The 20,619-nt window shown below is 35.8% G+C and overlaps 1 protein-coding gene across 3 annotated transcripts; it reads left to right on the forward strand.

The window, feature by feature from the left end:
* Nucleotides 1-666: 666 nt before the first annotated feature.
* On the forward strand, nucleotides 667-20,297 carry LOC306843861 (general transcription factor 3C polypeptide 2-like). Of its 3 annotated transcripts, none has more exons than XM_079375556.1 (19): nucleotides 667-843; nucleotides 1,411-1,575; nucleotides 1,758-1,977; nucleotides 2,319-2,610; nucleotides 2,725-2,798; nucleotides 2,905-2,982; nucleotides 3,063-3,161; nucleotides 4,086-4,313; nucleotides 4,436-4,547; nucleotides 4,654-4,765; nucleotides 10,089-10,120; nucleotides 10,724-10,853; nucleotides 10,966-11,110; nucleotides 12,710-12,871; nucleotides 12,958-13,045; nucleotides 13,124-13,243; nucleotides 13,324-13,494; nucleotides 17,068-17,175; nucleotides 18,557-20,297. In XM_079375556.1, the coding sequence occupies exons 2-19, from the start codon at nucleotides 1,449-1,451 to the stop codon at nucleotides 18,785-18,787; spliced, it is 2,529 nt and encodes an 842-aa protein (XP_079231682.1). In that variant the 5' UTR covers nucleotides 667-843; nucleotides 1,411-1,448; the 3' UTR covers nucleotides 18,788-20,297. The 3 variants fall into 3 exon arrangements, with proteins under 3 accessions (XP_079231682.1, XP_079231681.1, XP_079231683.1); XM_079375555.1 differs by having other exon boundaries at nucleotides 2,722-2,798; nucleotides 18,557-19,936; XM_079375557.1 differs by having other exon boundaries at nucleotides 696-940; nucleotides 18,557-19,936.
* The last annotated feature ends 322 nt before the right edge of the window (nucleotides 20,298-20,619 follow it).

Below are 20,619 nucleotides of genomic sequence, written 5' to 3' on the forward strand. Positions count from 1 at the left end.
TTTGTATTACAATCCATGAAATGGGTTAGTCTGTTGAGGTCTTTGTTCCTTTTTTTTTTGTTGACAAATTCACATTTCTTTCTGCCAACAATACATGAAATTACATTTAAATATACATGCACACGAATGCAATAGCCTACATATGTTAAATATATCCTCTTCAATATTGTGAATGTGAACAACGTTCAAAAAATCGTCAGTAAATGTTTGTTTTTTAGTTTTGTGTTTATTTGATTTGATGTGTGTTCAGCAATGACAGTTTTGTGTACAGTTTTCAATGTCAATTCAATACTAAACATGAAATGCGCTATTAATAATTTTTAATTAATACTTTAATTTATTTTTAACGTTATATTAAATACGATGATTATTATTATACATTATAGAATTTTTTAGCTTTAAATAAAAATAAAAAGATGAAAGAATATTACACGACAAAATACACCTCCAAAAGATTACACAACCTAAGGGCATTTTTTGTTAAGCGTAAATTAACATTTAAAGATCATCTAAGGGAGAGAATGGGAGGAGAGTGTGTATATTATTTTTGTGCATGCATGTGATAATAAGGTGCTGTACTCTGCTTGACCACATTGATACCACCTCGTGGTCAGGAGGGATTACGCACAGATTTAAAAGCTACTCCGGCGGCAGTGCTGGATAGGGGGCGGTAGTGAGCACGCGAGGTCATAGGCGAGTGTTAAAACATGGCGGCGACGGCAAACTGATGTCAAAAATGCTTTAGCCCAAGAGTTTCGTGGAAATCAGCAAATTTCTGTACAGCTCAACTGAATATTAGCATGTTGATGTAAACCGGCATCGGACACATTGTATCTGGCTGCGGTGAGTCTTTGATTGAGTTGGATTCGAACCCGCGTGAACCTTCTGCTGTGTGTTGAAGGATAGAGGGGACGATCAGCCTGAGCCACTGTTAAAACGCGTCAGTAAAGAGAAAAAGCCCATGTCTTTCCTGTGCTTTCCTAGAGTAGAAGCAAGTCTTTTGAGACTATTATCAAGTTGTATTTTAGAAAAGACTGATCTTCAGTAGGAACATCTCTCAACGTAGTAACTTTATATATATATATATATTTTTTAAAAACAGTTTTATGTTGAGTGGAAGCTTTATACAAAGTAAAATTAATTTATTTTGCGCGCAGGAGATTTAATTATTGTTTAATAAAACTGTAATCTCACTGTGCTGTAGGCAAGCCGCCTGTCAGCGCTATTTTGCGCATGCGCGGATTTACTACTGAATTATTCCAAGTACACCAAAAGTACCAAGGGTGATAATACCTTGGGTGTTAGATATGTGTCTTTTGACTTTGTAATATCACGAAAACTTATATTATTTAAGATAATCCATGTGTATACGGATTTGTGTGTAAAATCAACATTATTCTGTACTTATAGACTGGACAGGCAGCAGTTCTGTGGAAGAACAGGTATTCATGGCAGCTGCTGCCCTAAAGTTGGGTGAGCAGGAAGGTGAAAAAATGGGTCTGCCATGTGAAAAAGTCACAGATGACCAACCAGCACAGATTAACCATAAGAGTAAAGGAGCGGCTCAGGATTCAGGTGAAGTCCCAGAAGATGGAGCCAGTGCTACATTAAGATACTATTTTAGTTTTGTCCTTTTTACTATTTTTTTTTTTAAATGTCTGTCCAATCAGAAATATATCTATTCCCACATCGTTCTTTGAAACTTTGACGTTCTTAGTCAAGTCACCGTTATTTATATAGCACTTTTTATAATACAGGACAAATACCTAGCTCTAAGGGTCTCCCAGGTGTGGATCAGGAAAACCCACTTAATACAGAGGAAACCCAAAAGAAGCAAGGACCAAAGGCAAAGACTCCCGCCAAAAGGAGAAGAAAGGAGATCATTCCACAGACTCCACCACAACATGACATTTCAGCAGTCTCTGATACTTCTGAACTCACTTCTAGTGGTCGGCCCAAGAGGAGAGCTGCTAAAGTGTATGTTCTCCAGCTGTATGCAATTTCCCAATATGCATGCTGTATGCAAAATGTACCAGTTTTAATCACTTGCATTAAAACTGGTCATACAAAAAAAAGCTCTTGCGCGGTTAACATATGTTTGGGAGACATTACTATTATTCAGTTTCTAAATCACAATATTTATTAGATCTGTTGAAAGCAATGCATTGCAGTCCTGCACCAGAGTGAGTCGTCTTTCTTCAGAATAATCAATGATCAGATGACATGTTCTGATCAGGACTTGAACTCAGGTTGTTCCACAAAGTGATCTAGTGAAAACTTTATAATGATGTTGTTAATAATCCAATTTTCTTGATTAGTGCTTTAGATTATCTTCACAACCTCGCCAAGGATCTTGGTGCTCCATCAAAATCCTCAATTAAAGAAACGTCCAAGTCTGGTGAAGCGGATGGCACTGACCAAAAAAAGAAAACCACAAGGGGAAGGGGGACCAAAAGAAAAACCCCAGATTATGAAAGCGACCCGGATGACGATGAGGACTTTTCCCCAGGAAAAGACGAAGGGGCAGAGAGCGAAGCTGAAGAAGATTCAGAGCCAGACTTCATCTTGAACGTAGAGCGCAGATTACCCAGACCACCCAGAGGAAATTATGCGAGTAGTTTATAATCAGATATTCATTCAACTTTTTGCGTTGTTGGATGATTTTGACATTAATTTCCATATCTGTGTTGTTCAATTTTTTAATTGTTTTTTGCTCAACAGCAGTGTCTTCTTCCAAATGGATTGGCTAACAATGTCATGGAGCCTGTTTGGAACTGTTTTAGTAGGACCAAAAAATTGTAAGCCATCCACTTTTCTAAAGACGTAAATTTGAACAGTTCATAGTATCTGTATCACTTTTATCTTCATAATGCTTGTCCTTCTTGCACCAAATGCTCTTGCTAGCCGGGATGAAAACTTTTCCCCCTGGGTATTTCCAGAGTGGATTCCTTCTGCCAAAGATTGGCATTTCCTGTCTAAGAGGTATTAGTGTAGCTAAATATTATTGATGGAATTTGAGAAATCTTAATATTAATATTAATTAATTTTGTTTCAATTAACAGTGAGGCTGAAAAATATTTACCCCAAGAGAAAGAATCTGCTTCTTTTACCTTTACACGGGAAAGCATCAAGGGACAGATCAAACTGCAAACGGTGAAGAGGTAAGATATCATTAGTTTAACATATCATAAGTTTGCACTAATCTGATTCCCGCTAACACTGACCAGTTGGTTACTAGTAAGGAAATGAATGACACTGTGACAGTTGCTGTCATTGTCTCTTCTGTACAAATGTTTGTTACACAGTGTGATTGTTGCAGTTATTAATATATGAAATATATTACAATTAATTTCAGCTAGTACAGGGATTCACAAACTTTTTTTTGTCAGTTGAACCCTGTTGTCCTAAAATATTTGCATGAAGTACTCACTGAGAGTTAATATTGGAATAATTTAACAAAACATTTGCATGTTTAATAGTAAAATTCATGGTTCCCTGCAGTTCATAGTTAATTGTTTCAACAAATGAAAAATGTATGCATGTTTATTTACTTTAAAATAATTGTAAAATTAATCATATGCAGTTCATACCTCGATTTGGGAAAAATTCAGCTAGTAGATTAACAACTTATCAGTTTTTTTTATTTTTTTATTTTTAAGGAAATTGCAAAGTGCATTACTATTCAAAAGTTTGGGGTTGGCAAGATTTGTCTTTTATGCTCACCAAGGCTGTATTTATTTGATAAAAAATACATTAAAACCAGTAATGTTATGAAATATTATAAATATATTTTAAAATGTTAAATGTTTTACTCCAGTCTTCCATGTCACATGATCCTTCAGAAATCATTCTAATATGCTGATTTGTTGCTCAAGAAACTTTCTTATTATTATTATTATCAGTGTTAAAAACAATTGCACTGCATAATATTTTTGTGGAAACTGAGACAATTTTGTCAGGTTTCTTAAAAGAATGGAATCTTCAAAAGAGCATTTATTTTAAATGAAAATCTGAATAATGCATAATAAAAAATTTGAACAGTAGTGTAAGTCTACTCATATGGAATGGTGTATGCTAATCTGCAGGTTTGAATCATTGGCACATCATTCTGAGCGCTGGGATGCTCTGTTCTTTGTGGGGGGTCCTGTCCGGTCCTTGGAGTGGTGTCCATGTCCTGACGGGGCGGCAAAAAGACAGTATGCCGCCATCTACTGCCACAAAGGCATGGATGACAAACACAAAATCAATAAGCTGCACACAGGCCCTGTCTTACTGCAGCTATGGGACATCGGAGACCTTCAGTGCAAAAGCAGGTGAGATAAGACACTTACAGATCGGCTTTAAAAGGTAAGGTTGGGTTTTACAATAAATTGGTCATTTCTGATCTGCCCCCCCCCCCCCCCCCCCCCCACACACACACACACACACACTTCAGGCCTTCAACTGCTCCTCATCTAGCATATGCTTTGGCGATAGATGATGGATGCATCTGGAATATTAGATGGTGTCCTGCGGGAGTGTGGGAGCTGCCTTCTACCAGCAGAAAGGTAAGAAATGACAGGAAAAAGTCTAAGAAGATTCATGAGGAGAAAATGGTAAATTTTTAGTAAACAGCTGTTTCCATTCGTGTAAATGTATTTTTGTTTTTCTCAGGCTCCACAGATGCCTAGATTAGGTCTTCTAGCAGCAGCTTTCTCTAATGGAACCATTGGTGTCTACAGTCTTCCACACCCAGAAACCCTTGCAGCACACCATCAGGATAAAGGTGAAGAAACTGCATAACCTGTGCTGCTTATTTCTTTAGTGGGGTTAATTTTTTTTTTTTTTTTTAGTATTCAGGTCCACTTGAAATGGTTGTTCCAAAGACAGTCAAAGTTTAGTTTTTCATGACTATTTTCACTCTCTCTGTTTCTTTGACACATGAGGCTTTATAGAACAGTGATGTCCAATCTTGCTCCTGGAAAGCCACCTTCTTGTAGAGTTTAGCTCTAATCCCACACACACCTAAACCAGATAATCAAGCTGTTCAGCAGTGTGTCGGAGCAGGGTTGGACCTGATGTCTGTGGAATGGTAGCTCTGCAGGAGCAGGGTTGGAAGCGTTGCTCTGCTGGAATGTGGTCGGTAACTCCCAGTGAATCCATATGCAATGTGTTGGTCCTTCCAGAAGAGGGCAGCACAAGACAGAAGAGCCTCAAACCAAGTCCTATAATGCATTTTCCCATTACCACTAAACAAATGCTAATCTATCTTGTGTGATGTATTTGCTTAATTTTCACAAATACTGGAAAACATAGTTTAAAACAGAACACACTGAATTGTTCAGAAGATTGATTATCTGCATTATCTGTGTTTATTATTATTTTTTGTTTAGTAAGTATTATATAATAATAAAGTATTTAACATTTATTAAAATAATCATAATAATTAGCATTTTTATTAGTGAATGAAAAAATTAACTGATCAAATCAAATGATAATACCAAGAACAATAACAGCTTTAGTATTTTACAACAGGATTTCAAACAAATATTTTTTGAAGCTATTCAGGCACATAGATGTGGATGTGGGGATTTTAATTTATTTCATTGCACATCTCAGGGCCTTATGCTCTGAAAAAATGGTCAGCGTTGGCTGATTGTCCCAAGGGAGCTCATAATGGCCTCTCCTCAGGGAGTGCTGGGAACAGACTGATGACCTGCCATCCGCCGCATCATTCCCTGTTTTCCTCTTTTCTTTCATTCTCTTAAACACACATTATCTGTAGTGTGTGCGTGTGTGTGTGTTTGAAAAAGATTATCCTCCCAGGGCTTCTCATTCATCACGGTCACAGTGAGAGAGCTCGAAAAAAGCAGGGAGGGTCTAGTGCCTATTTGAGTTTCACTGCCTTCAGCCGTTTGATTAGTGCACCCCCCCCCTTTTGAAATGCTGCTTATCTACAGTTATACTGATCTCGCCTCCTAGTTGAGTCTGCTTTATGAGCTATTGACTGTTCTGCAAGCAAAAATGGTATTTTTCCAATGACCATTCAAACATATCAGAGTATTCTGACTAAATGAAATTCTTGGCAAGAAGCATGTAAATGGCTAGCATTTTGTTATATTATGCTGCTTTTGATGTTGCAGAATTCAGATTACATACATTAAATGGGAATGCTAACGGATAGCTTTTCTACAGGTACCACAGCACAGGCTTGGTTGAACTATAAAGAGCCTTCTGACAATCCTGAATGATGACAGTAAGAGAGAGAGACAGACTAGTGTCTGTGTGTGTGTAGCATTCTCCCTCTAGCATTGATCTGCTACTGCTGAGTTTACTGACTAGATCCAGATGCCAGCCTTGGGTTAACATGATGAATTCACATCATAATTTAATTGATTGAGCGTAGAGTCTACCAATCCATCATATCTCAAGAGCAGATCATTTATTTATACTGAGTGATGTAGAGTACTGGTTAAAGATCAAAGCTGCAAGTTGAAAAGTAAGAAGCGAACCATTAACTTTTTCCATTATAACACTGAAACCTAATTTGTAACTTGTGTAGCTGTCTTGTTTAAAAATCATGGAAACATTTCTTCTTTATGTTCTGCCTAACAGCACCCTTTACCTGCGGTAAAATCATTGTTATTAATACGTTATTATAATACGTTATTTTAAGATAGAGTAATGAAAAATTGTGGTTGCAATGTTCTTGGTTTGTTAATAATGTTCTAGTCATACTAATTCATATTAATATAAATGAAATATAATTATATATTATTTAATAATATATATTATTATTATATTATATAAATAAATATTAATATAAAAGTAAATACATTTTTGAATGAAATTGAATATTTGAAAAGCATTATAAAATTTGAACAAAATGTAATTTTATAAAAATACAAATCATTTTATTTATTATACAATATCCGTTTAAAAGTTTAAGGTACAGTAAAGTTTTTCTTTTCCTTTTTTTTAAAGATAATACTTTTATTCAGCATTAAATTTACTGACAGTAACTTAAGACAGCAGAAAATGCTGTTCCTTTTAACTTTCTATTCTATTACACAAGTAATTTAAATATAGTATTATTTGAACATATAATTAAATGAAATAATAATAATTTCAATAAAATGTAATAACTTAATATTTGAATAAGGTGTAATTTTATTAAAAATAATCTTATTAAATATGTTTTGTCAAGAATGATCATGGAAAACCTGGAAATATCATGGCATTAAACTTTTTTTTTTTTTTTTGTAATCCTGGACACTTGTAAATACTGTCATTCACATCCTCATCCTCATAACACAGTATGAGTAAACTTTCCACTGCCCTTAATACACTAGCAAACAAGGGCCATTTCATTGCCATCCTCACTATTTATCATTCAGACATTCAGCTTTTGTGCTAGACTTCTCTAGTTATTGAGTAGTAATACGGTCCATCCTTCTGGTCCCTCTGGGGCCCTCTGTGTGGTAGAGTCAGGCCCTGCTCCAGTAGCGATAAGAAACCAGCTGCCCTCGCTCATTAATGAGCCATCTCTTTTCTTCAGTGCTGCCAGTGTCTTATTCTCTCTGTTTGTGAGCTTCTAATTCATTGATCCTACTCTAAGCTTTAATGTTTTCCTAATTACACTTTCCTGAGGCCAGAAGGAGCTGTTCGGACGTAACAAATGCTTTCTTTAAAAATCTTTTTCTCTCAAAGGACTGGAGCTGTTAGTGTCAATTCTTAGTGGAGTCTTAAAAGGGGAATTTAAGAGAAAGAAATCCTGGTTGAATGTTCATGAGGTTTTTTTTAATGATAGGCTGGATATTGTCCAACTAAAAAAATGCTGTATGACCTTTCAAACGCTATTCTTTCTCTCACTACACTTTGTATTCCCACTGTATTCTCCTGATATTACCACAGAAATTGCTTCTCACACTTCACCAGTTTAACATCTCCACACTGGCCCTGGGATGGGCTCAGAAACCGTTTCCTGTTGACAGGCTGTTTGTGGTTCTTGCTGGACTCACTCTCCTGAAGTCTTTGGTCAGTGACCCGGCAATGAGCTCTGGCCAAGAACTCTTTCCACACTCAGGGAATTAACCTTCATTACTGAGCATACGATCATTCTCACCGACCTCAGACCTGCTCTTTGGCTTTTATAGCATGTGTGTGGTGCAGAGAGTGTATTAGAGAGAAATTGTGCATATAAACGGCCATCTTTTTTTGTTGTTGTTGTTGTTCTTTTGTTAAATTTTTGTTCATTTTCATTTATATATTTTAGTTTTTGTTTTTATTTAATTTTGTTTTATTGGTAATAGTTTATGTATTTTATTTAGTCTTTTAATACTTTTTTTAGTTTTTATTGCCTTTTTTCATTTTTTAAGGTTTTTATTTATTAATGTATTTTTGTTATTATTTGTAAATGTAAAGGAATGTTTTTATTTTTGTATTGTTTTTTAACTTTGTTTTACTTTTTTGTTTTGATCTTTTTGTTCATTTTTAATGTTACTTTTAGTTGTCTTTTTAATTTAGTTTTGCATTGCTGTTTTAGTTTGTTTTATTTAATTGAATGCTATTTTATTGTAATTAGTTGTTTGCTTATGTAGTTTTATTTTTTGTATTGCTTTTTATTTATCTTTTATTTTGTTTTTGTTTAGACTTTATTTATATTTTGTTAATATTTATTGTGCATATAAATGTAAAGGAACATTTTGTTTATTTTTTATTGTTGTTCAGCTTTTGTTTGTTTTACTTTTGCTTTGATTTGATCCTTTTTGTTTGTTTTCAATATTTATTTATTGTTTAGTTGCTATTTTTGATTTTGTTGTCTTTGTTTAATTTTTTCTTTAGGTTTTTGTTCATTTATTTTTTCTTCTAATTTCATGCAAATCACTGTAATATATTCACTGATTCAAATCACCGCATTCACATTTTCTTACTGTAGATTGATTATTGGTTTGTTTATTGATTGAAAAGGTCCCACGGTAGAAATTATACGACACGTTTCAAAAGACTAGTGATAAAACAGTTAACTACATTCCCACTTCCCATTATGTTCTCAGGTCTGGAGGTTTTATGGTAGATAATTATAAATGGGTTTTCTCTGAAGTGAAAGGGTGTCATGTAAAAAGGTGACGAGAGAGACGCAGACTCCTCCCTTCTCAATGGAGATAATTTACTGGCTTGTTTTCATAAGACAAGGATCTATAATTGAAATGACAAAAAAGATGCATCGCTACACAGTTGTTAGTGTTTGAGGCTATGAATTTCAGCCGAATACCTGACACCCGTTTCCTCCGGGCCTGTCAATCAAAAAGACCTTAGTCAGCCCAGAGAAAAGGCCCCTGATGAGGGCTGTCTGCCACGCTGCCAGAATGAGTGGATCAGAGGTGCGATGCTTTATTGATCTGATCGACCCTTCACCACTCTGTACAACTCCGCCCCAAAGCCGCGCGGCTATTTATCACTTTTGCACACTCATACGCACGCTCTGTCTGTACACACACAGTGTCTGTCCAAAGTCTCTCACACTTTCATACACGTGACTCGATTCACCACCTCTAGCACTTCACTTTTGTTTCATATTGTTGGTTTATTGAGAATATGAATCCATATTTAAAGCCCAACAACTACAGCCATACAGATATACACAGACATCTGATTCAAACTTCCAGATTTTGCAGTGTTTGTAGTACTGATTGTGTTAAATTGGTTTTAATTAGGGAAATCTGTTAGTTCTATTCAGTAATGTGCTCTTACTCATTTTGCATGTGAAGCATTTTGCATGTACATAAAAAAAGTCTTACTAGCAATAGTAGCAAAAACAGCCCATTTAATTCTAATGGTCCAAGAGAGAGAGTGGAAAATGGTCATAAGCTAAATCATGACTCTGATGCAAAAAAACTAAGGTATTAGAATGTACTGTGTATGACCCCTTTAAATTATGACATTAAGCTAAACTGCTGCTTATTTACACTTTACTTTATTTCAAATAAGCACGTCATTTGATCCTTGTTCCTTTGATTGTTTTTTTGATAAATGCAGTCATGTGTTGACTAGTAATGCTCCTATCTATAAGTGCACGGCATTGAACACATTTATGTGTTTTCCAATAGGAGAAACCAGCCAAGCACCGCTGATATGCCGGGTAGGTCAATATCCACTCTGCTAGCATGCCTCGTATTCTCACAGATAAGACCTCAGTCTTTGTTTCAATAAAGGACATATTACACATTCACTGCATTAGACCTAAAGCATCTGATTTGAATTGCAAGATATCATTGGAATGTTTGCTTGAATCTGACGTGTAATTTTCACTATAGCTCAATTTCACAGTTGAGGTGACTTTTCACTAGAACTGTTCTCAGTAGGGCTCCTCTGGGCTGTTTTATGGGCTGTCTACGTAACATTTTCACACATACGAGAAATGATCTTTTAGAAATTAGCTGTCATGGTAGAAAGGGCTCCTCAAATGAAATGTTAAGCGCAGAGAGGAGGATTAATGCAGACTTTTTTTTAGATAATGCCAGAACCAAACAACTTGACTATTAAGCAAATGTTACATTGCGATTATCATGGAAAACCTTTATTTTGAATTATTTATTCATATTAATTACATACTATAAATAGTGCATATAGATTGAAAGATTATATAAACTATTTATGCAATTTATATATATATTTGAATATAATTCTTTATCTTTACAGATGGATGTGTTCTAGTCAGTTTTATTGTGAAGTGTTTTTGCAGGTGAAGAAGGTTCTGACTTTGAAGATGGGCTCTAACCAGGCAGATCATAAAGGTCAAAGTGGTCTGTGTTTTGCTATGGATTGGCTCCATGTCAAACCACATAACCTCTTGGCTGCTGGCTTCTATGATGGTGATTTCATATGTTTTGTCTATAGGCCTCTATGTTCTTCTAAACAGAATTGCTAATTGTAAATAGATTGGTTTATATGCATACTGCAGTCACTTCACGTTTTCTTTTTCAGGTCTGGTTGGTTTATGGGATCTTGTTAGTAAGTCTACACTACTGAAAGTCAAGTCTCCAGATGGAGGTGTTTATCTCTACCCTTACCACTGTTTCTATGCTCATGACGAAAACATCCGGACCCTGTGCTGGTGCAAAGCCTCAAGGTGAGGACCATCAGTCTAGCATCATACTGTATGTTGGATTAGACAAGACTACAATTTTTTATTATTTTTTTTTTGATTGGGATTAAAGATTTCTATTTTAAATATGATCTTCTTTTGAACTTTCTGTTTATGAGAGAATCCTGGAACAAAAATATTGAGCAGAATAACTCCTTTCAACATTCATAATAAGCACCAAATCAGCATATTAAAGTGATTTCTGAAGGATCATGTGGCACTAAAGACTGAAGTAATGCTAAAAAAAATCAGCTTTACTGTCACTGGAATAAATTATATATTATCAAATATATTCAAATAGAAAGCAGATTTTGATCATATTTCAAAATATTACTCTGCAGCCTGATGAGAACAAGAGACCTATTTCAAACCCATTTAAAAATCATAGTTATTTGGAACTTTTAAACAGAAGTGTACGTTTGTTAAAGGAGATTCTTGACTGTGAAAATATTTCATGCCAACACATTTTGTTATGCCTGATATATTTAATTGTAGTGTTTAGTATCATTCATTTCATTGATATTTGTAGTGTATTTAAATCTTCATGTATGACATTAGCTGTATGATATTCATGATATGATACAGCACACCCATGGAGTTTTCTCATTTAGTAACAGAGAAGCAGTCTAGATCAAATGCATTACCATTCCAATCATGTGTTGTTTCAGCATCAGTAGTTTCAGCAGCCTGCTCTTAGCACTTACATTTAAAGCACTGTGACCTTATAAGGAACTCTTGTAAGTGGCATTAGAGAAGTTCATTTGGAAAATGACACCCTATCTCACTCACCACAGGGGGCTAGTGAAATCAAGAGGAGATTTCTTGTGTTTGGGAAAAAAAAAAAATTTCTTTAGACTCCAAAATGTAGAATTCAGATATACCTCAACCTCAGAAAAAGCAAAACAGTCTCCGTGTTTTATTGGGGTGGCGATGGTGCAGTGGATAATACACATGCCTTTGGTGTGAGAGACCCGGGTTCGAATCCACTGTGAGACACCAATGTGTCCCTGAGCAAGACACTTAACCCCTAGTTGCTCCAGAGGCGTGCGACCTCTGACATATATAGCAATTGTAAGTCGCTTTGGATAAAAGCGTCAGCTAAATGAATAAATGTAAATGTATTGCTCTGAAGGGTTGCAATTTGTACGCATGCAGCAAATTTCAAGCGTTTAAGCAAGAGGGTTGGCAGGGGGATCAGCTGTCTCTTCTGCCTTTATACTGTCCAGATGTAAAGACGAGAAGTACAGACACTGAATTGACATAATTTCCTCCCAGATTGCATCATATACTAATCTCAATGACAGGACGCTAGCTCACAGCAGCCTTGGTCACTCTTTTTTGGGGGGGATGGTGTGGTGGAGTGGTAACTAGAAGCTTGCTAGTTTGATCTCCATGTTGAAAGTAAAAAAAAAAAACATAAGAGACAACATCCATTTTCACAATTGCACAAACATTATGGGAATGTTATTTTTGAATGTTCTGTAAAATATTGATTTATCTGCAGTTGTGATGAGGTATGAAAAAAAGCATGAATTACAGTACATAATGTTTTTATCTGCTATTGTTGTGTGCTGTTGTTGGCAGTAACTTGTTGGTGACAGTCGGAGATGACCGCATGGCAAAAATGTGGGACGTGAGAAAAACCTACATGCCTCTTTTGGCAGTAAAGCGCTGCTTGTCCCCTGAAGTGTACTGGCCCCTATTTTGGAGCGGCATCCTGATGGCTCAAGAGTGTTGCTTTACCACGTTAGTCTATATGATATTTAGACATTTTAAGTCAGTCAACATGTTTATATTTTTATTAAACAATCATATTCCTTTGCACTGTGTAGGTTTGGACAACATGGGGTTCACTATTTTAATTCAGGTTACCTTGGAATCAAGCCTTACTTTGTGTGTCCTAGAAAAGCTACTATTTGGGTATGTAAACATTTCATAACATCTCTGCATGGTTTAGTATTGAAAAATGGTTTAATAATGACAAAATAACTTTTTCAGAGCCTTTCTATGTCTGATTGGATAAATACTTTTGCCATTGTGGACAATGGAGGAGATTGTTTATTTAGTTTGCTTCCTGAAATGTACATGGACCCCAGCACTATTAGACGACGGAGATATGTATGTTTCTTTATCGCTATCTGAATTTCCACATACGCAAACCTTGAATTAATATTGACTATTTTGCTTAACCCACGTAGTCGGTGTACAGGACTGACATGGTTCAGTTTCAACCTGGTCAGAGGCTTGGAGATAATGAACAGGAGGAAGAGGAGGAAGTGGAAAATGCGGCAATTAATCCTAGGAAGGAGCCACTGAGTTACAAAGGAGCAATCAGAAAGTACTATCTCCACTTTCATGATTTGGACCTGGTGAGAAACTCAAAAAGATGACTTTTGTGCAGTCATTATTTAATTCCATCATCGTCGAGCAGTTTTTCTTCATGACAAGGTTTCTGTGCTTGGGAAATGATGTAGGAAATCAGATTTTGAGAGTATTGATTTTTTGTTGCCACATAATCACCTTCCTTTCATTTTTACCAGAGCTCCGACAAAATAAAAAATAAAAAAAATAGTAATGTGGTGCACTGCACACATTATCAGGCAGGCAGGCAGGCTCATGAATATTAATTATATAATGCATTTGCCAGACAAACCTTTATCCAAAGCAACTTACACTGCATTCAAGGCACATGTTTACATTTTGTCAGTTCTTGTTTCCCTGGGAATCATGCTATTGCCATGCTCTAAAGTTTGAGCTACTGATTTGTTGAAAAGCGGGCTGGCGCTAGTCATATTAGGGTTACTCGGAGGTGTCGTCTTATGTGACTTTGCACTTGTTCGCCCAAAATTCTAAATTCTGTCATCGTTTACTCACCCTCATGCCATTCCAAACCCATAGCCTTTGGTTAATCGTCAAACCACAAATTAAGATGTTTTTAATTAAACCTAAGTGGCTTCTGTATGTCCATTGAAATACCAGATCTTAAAGGAATCCAAAAAGTTCATAAAGGCTTGTAAAAAAGAATCCATATGAAGCATGCCATATAAAACAAGTCTTCTGAAAATATATGATTGCTTTATAATATTTAAGCTTTTAACATATAAACACATATACATCTTGTATGGGATACACAAAAAACAATGAGATTTGTAAACACGAACTCCTATTTACATTATGTATTTGTGTCAATCATTATTTACATGTAAATGAAATCCTAAAATAAATCTGTTCATCATATAAAGTGATTATCTCTTCACAAGACCATCTGATTCATATAGATTTTCAGATTTTCACCTTTTTTGGGGTATTTTAGTTTTATTTACTTAGACTTTCAATGGAGGGACAGAAACCTCTCAAGTGTCATTAAAAATATTATAATTTGTGTTTAGTAGATTAACCAAAGGGTTGGAATGGCATTAGGGTAAGTACATCATGACAGAATTTTAATTTTTGGTTGAACTATCCCTTTAATTCTCAACAACAACGGTTGTAAATTGCTTGAAGTGTGAGGGACGTGTCCACTGCAGTTATAATGGTTGATACCCCCCTGATTTTTTGTATGTTTTTGTGTGTACAACATTGATTTGTATGTATGTGTTTGCAAGACCATGTAAAAAAACATTAGTGGCCTCATTAATGTGTGAATATGATAGCGGTAGTGTGTGTATAAGCTGTGTGTGATAGCGATGTACTGCAGCCTATTGCACAGATCATTACACGGACTGTGCAGGTGCCGTGGCAGGATTGGATTTATTGGCTTAGTTATTTTCCCAGCACACCGTGACCTGAGCGAGTGGAGGAGAGTCTGCATGTTAGCGTAGTGGCACCCCTCTCTCTCGTATCCCTATGAGACTCATCCTGCATCAGATGTGTTATATGTTGATTAAGTTCTGCACCCTTCATTAATTTAAAGTCATGCCCGCCTGGAGGCCTACCCCCCATCACAGAGATGCTGCTCCATCTGTTCTGCCTTCTCACGCTCCAGCGCTCCACCCCCATCCGTGCGTCCATCCACATCACACTGCACATGTCCACTTTGAGGCCACGGTGTGGAACTGGCTAGGGCTGTGATTCTCTAAAGCATTGTGAGCTAAGTTGATCATAGAAACCATTGGTGCCAGTGGTGGTACAATCTACTTAAGCTTACTATTCTTTTCGGAAACAGAGCCGTTTGAGTTTTGCTAATTGAACTTTCCTCAGTCATTCCTGCACACACACATTAAAAGAACAGTAGTCTGAATGATACCATGGGACTGTGACCACTGTTGGATTAACTGCTGTATTTGGTTCTTTTTCAGTGCATTAATAATAGTAGCGTAGGACACTAGCAATGCCAAGGGTATGGGTTCAATTGTCAGGGAATGAGAACAGTCACCGATGAATATACAAACAGTCACTAAAGTATTAAGAGAGGGTGAGGGATTGTTAAATTGTACTTATTTTGTCTTCTGGGAAACATGTAAGGATCTTCTGTAGCTCCTGAAGGGCAGAACTAAATGAAAAAAAAGATACTTACTTCATTCTGTTCAAAAGTTTTCACCCCCATAAGAGAAGTGAAGTGACATACTGCCAAGTATGGTGACCCATACTCGGAATTCGTGCTCTGCATTTAACCCATCCAACGTGCACACACACAGCAGTGTGCACACACACACCGTGAACACACACCCGGAGCAGTGGGCAGCCATTTATGCTGCGGCACCCAGTTGGGGGTTCGGTGCCTTGCTCAAGGGCACCTCAGTCGTGGTATTGAGGGTGGAGAGAGCGCTGGACATTCACTCCCCCCACCTACAATCCCTGCCGGCCCGAGACTCGAACCCGCAACCTTTGGATTACGAGTCCGACTCTCTAACCATTAGGCCACGACTTCCCCGTAATGAATTGTGTTTCCTTCTGGGGCCTCAACCATCACAAAAGTAATGGCACACAGTATTAATAATCAAGCGTATGTATAATTTTAAATGGGGTAATTTTTGTAAAATCAGCTATTATTTTGTCTTGTGGACTTCATATAGACATATTTTGTTAAATATCTTTATTCAGGACAGTACTAAATATGGTGTTTATGGCATGTTATGATATATATACACTACCAATCAAACGTTTTTGAACAAAATTTTTGAACTCACCAAGCCTGCATTTATTTGATCCAAAATACAGCAAAAGCAGTAATATTGTGAATTTTTTTTCAAAATCTTACTGTTTTTGCTCTGCTTTAAATCAAATACAAAAACCTTTGACTTGGAGTGTATAGCAAATGTATTTAATATACTTACATCATAATTATATATTATATATACACACACACACACTTACACCTATTTTCTATTTTACATTTACATTATCGCAAATCTTTTCCATCCTGTACATTTTTAAATATTGTGATTAGTTTTAGACAGAATATTAACATAATGTTAATATATTCTAACTAGCCATTTATTGTTAATCTGCCATAATATGAAAATAATTGTATCTAGAATTTTAATATTGGTGTATTAATTAATTGTTGCTCTAGCTTTGTGTGAGGAAATGACAGAACTTTAAGTCATTATTTTTAAGTCTTACACTGTCATAGTAACTTCATTTCTACAATGCACTTGTTACTCTTTCATACTCTTTCATATTTAGCTCCAATCCAGAATGACAGTCTTTTTTCTGTTGCTTTGTGAACAGTGATGCACTGTAATGTGCAATAGTAAATCAAACTGCGAGATGATAGATTGAAACTAGATGGGCTGGGTTTCAGTAGCGATCTAATTATGAGATTGTGACATTTTGAACGTGACATGGATTGTAATGTGAAGTAGTCGATGATACCCACAATACAAGCGTGGGAACAGTAAAGCTATGCCTACTTATCTAGTGCTTGCTAAATTCTGGAGCGGGTATTCACACCTTGTTTTTTGTTTGTTTGATTTTCTTCTCTTTTTTTTTTCTCTCAGGGGAACTTTGCTAAGAGTGAAAATCGGGCCATGATGAAGCACCTGCACCAGGATGAGATCAAAGGTGTTGCTAAAGTGGACCAGATGCCATTGAGCGCGCTCTACAAGGTAAGATTGCATTTATCTATACAGCAGTTTACAAGCCCAGCTGAGGCCCTCACTGACACCTGCAGCACCCTATCAGTGTAGTAGAGCTGTGAAATAAGAATCAGATGCAGCTGGCATGCAGATTTCCAGGTTGTTTAATGTCAGGACAACATCTGAAATCCGTGGAGAATTTTTCGTACTTTCACCATGTAATATAAGATTTTGGTTCTAAATATGTTCCCCATAAGGTGATCCATCAACAATCACCTTGTGTAGACTGAACCTGTATTAGCTGTATTGTTACTGGTTTTAGATAAGCTATAGTTGTGTGTAGCAGAGTCAGTGCACTGCTGTATTTGCACAGGCCAGTGAAAGAGTGGGTGGTTTGCTGAGAGTTAAGCAAGAAGATGGATGGAAGCTAATGGCCTGTAAAATTAGGAAAATGTCACTCTGGATCTAGAGTGGATGATGGGAGGAGAGCAGGAAAAGCAGCCTGTGTAGATTGAGAACGTGAATTTTTCTGAATAAGACACAACAAGGAATAGTTAGAGGGATTGTAAGAAATGTCCACTTGCATTTGATTGATGTAATGATTAGTTATTTCTCTGTATAAAGTACATTTGTAGTTCCTGTGCTACAAAATTCTACTACAAATTCAGTTTTGATTAGATTTCAATTGTCCTCTTTATTTTATGCTGATATAATTAGTAAAATATGAAAATATTTTATAATATATTTATAATATATGTGTATGTATATCATATAAAAAGTATAAAAGTTTGTTAACGTGTGTGTGTGTACGGTGTATATTTATTTATTTATTTATTTATTTATTTATATATATATATATATATATATATATATATATATATATATACACACACACACACACATATTTAAGAAATAATTGAGTGTGTTTGCGTGTATATACTATATTTGTACATGTGTGAATTTATATATACACATTAAATATATACAGTACACATACATGCATATATTTTCATTGTCATATAGATAGTTTAATTGTTAAAATGATGGATAGATAGATAGATAGATAGATAGATAGATAGATAGATAGATAGATAGATAGATAGATAGATAGATAGATAGTTTTTCATTTTTATTCTTTTGTTTTTAAATTATTCTTTATCTATTTTGTTGTAAAATGCCATGTAAGATATATCTAAAAGTTTGAAGATCAAACTTTCATTCAAGAACATCATAAAGGAGAATTGTGATCAAGGAGGAAGGTTCAGACTATATATATATTTTACACACAGGGGCCAAAATGAACATTAATCAAGTGCCAAATGCAAGCTACTCGCCACTAAAGTGAAGTGAATGATTTGAATCAATGAATCAAACCATCTACTTTAGAAAATCTGCTTTTATCCTCTCTCAGGTCCGTTTTAACCCAAACATGGATGCGTATAACTGGATTCTGTCAGGCGGGCAGTCGGGTTTGGTGCGTGTGAACTGTGCACGTGGACTGAGCTGCTCCGTGATGCTCAAGCAGTTGCGTGAAGCTCAAGCCCAGTTCAGCGCCATGTTCCAGTCTCAGGAGCCCGATGACTCTGCAACAGCTGTCCGTCACAGCACAAGTGCACTAGTCTCCACCCCCACAGCCTCTTAGCTCTATCCTCAAATGGACTGTGCTGTCATAATAGGCTGAGACTGTCCTTTTTAGAAGACTGATGACACACACTTTTTATCCTTAACTTATATTGAAAGAAGGAAAACTATTTTGATACAAGCCTCTGTATGTGCCTGGTTTTATATTTTTGTGAGTTTTGTTTTATTAGTATTAGTGCTGTACAGAGAGGAAAATCTTTTGAATGCACCGTTGTGAAGCTCAGACAGAAAGTCTGTTTGTTATTTTTAGTTAAGTATCTTTATCTTAATACATTGTCCTTTCCAAAGTATGTGTGGAGAATGAAATCATCAACACTTATATCTGTGTCATTTCCTCCTGTTCCAGTTCAGTGCTATATAATGATCAAATAAATCCATCTTGACATTTAGTGAGAAAACATTCGATTGGATCTGATTCGATTTTCCCTTTAGCTCTAGCTGCTTACCCTAAATGTTTATTTTAAAGGAACAGTCACACTAAAAATAAACATCATCACCATGTCATTTCAGACCTGACTTTATTTCTTCTGTGGAACATGAAAACAATATTTTTCCATTCCATATGTAAATTATTGTCCTCGTCTATATATATTAAAGTATCATTGCAAGTTAACCAATCATTGACAACTACATGTCCAATCACAGTGCAGCATAGCGAGTATGATGAGAAGATTATAATTAACCTAAATCTGGGCCTGTTTTATGTTCAGTTAGAACAAGTAATGCAGTGTTCTGTGTACTTCATAGTTTTGATTTGTTTTCTGAAATTTTTTGTCATTTTGAAGCTTTGGAGCCCAGATTTTCACTTTCTTAAAATGGAAAAGTGTGGCTGTTACATTCGTGAACATGTCTCCTTTTGTGCACCTCAGAAGGAATAAAATCATACAGGTATGGAAAGACATGAGGGTAAGTAGTCGAAATGTTCATTTTTGGCAGAACGATTCCTTTAATTCTGTATCTTGAACTTTCTTGTACATTATTGTTATTCCTACTTTTTGCAAGTCTTTATTAGCTCTTTTACATTCTTCTTACTCAGGTCTAGCCACATTTGTAAGGGCATCATGGACTCCGCTGATAACTGCAGCCTGCATGTGAGTTAATGTTGTGCCTGAACCAATAGCTTTCTGACATTAAAATCAGATGCACCTTGATACCCGCCTCATAATTCATGATCTCAGTGTTGTCTGAGTGAATGTAATTGACTCCAGTGATGAGAATCTGGAGAGGTGTCAGTCAGATTAAAGATTAATGCTGCTGTGGTCTGTCAGATAAGATTAAATAAGGAAGCTTATTATAATGGATTTCAATTTAGAGTGTTAATTTAAATATATCTATCTGACTGTGAGGCTCAAGATATGGTTAGTAGTTTTTGGCTGTTTTAAAAGTAAATATTCATACTTACTCATAAATTATATTTCTTTTGTACTGTTTACTGAATTGTTAATAGGTACAGAAATGTGTATTTGTATTGTTTCGTCATTTTAGATAAAATTGCTTTCTTGTTTACCACTAATTATTAGAACATGGTATAATTATTCTTGTGAGAGACACTGCAAAAGGTTGATTTGCATGATTTTATTACAGATTACAAAAATCATACACATTATGTGACAGATATAAAATTAAAAGCATGTAAAAATTAAATATCCATCTGGTTATATAGGGGCTTTATGTAGTCACATAAAGGATAAAACATTTACACAGGACTTTTATAGACAGATAAGTTTATACAAGAAGCATTTTTATACTGTACACATACACAAATCTGAGGCACGACAAAAATAATCATCTAGATTATTTACGGTTTCCACGGAACAACATTAATGTTTTTCA

The sequence above is a fragment of the Barbus barbus genome (assembly GCF_936440315.1).
Source record: "Barbus barbus genome assembly, chromosome: 24".
NCBI classification, from domain to species: Eukaryota; Metazoa; Chordata; class Actinopteri; order Cypriniformes; family Cyprinidae; genus Barbus; species Barbus barbus.

Coding starts and splice junctions, on each gene's coding strand:
- LOC306843861 (XM_079375555.1), top strand. CDS start 1,449: ATGGCAGCTGCTGCCCTAAAGTTGGGTGAGCAGGAAGGTGAAAAAATG. Junction 4,548..4,653: donor TGCCTTCTACCAGCAGAAAG/GTAAGAAATGAC, acceptor TGTTTTTCTCAG/GCTCCACAGATGCCTAGATT. Junction 10,854..10,965: donor GGCTGCTGGCTTCTATGATG/GTGATTTCATAT, acceptor TTTCTTTTTCAG/GTCTGGTTGGTTTATGGGAT.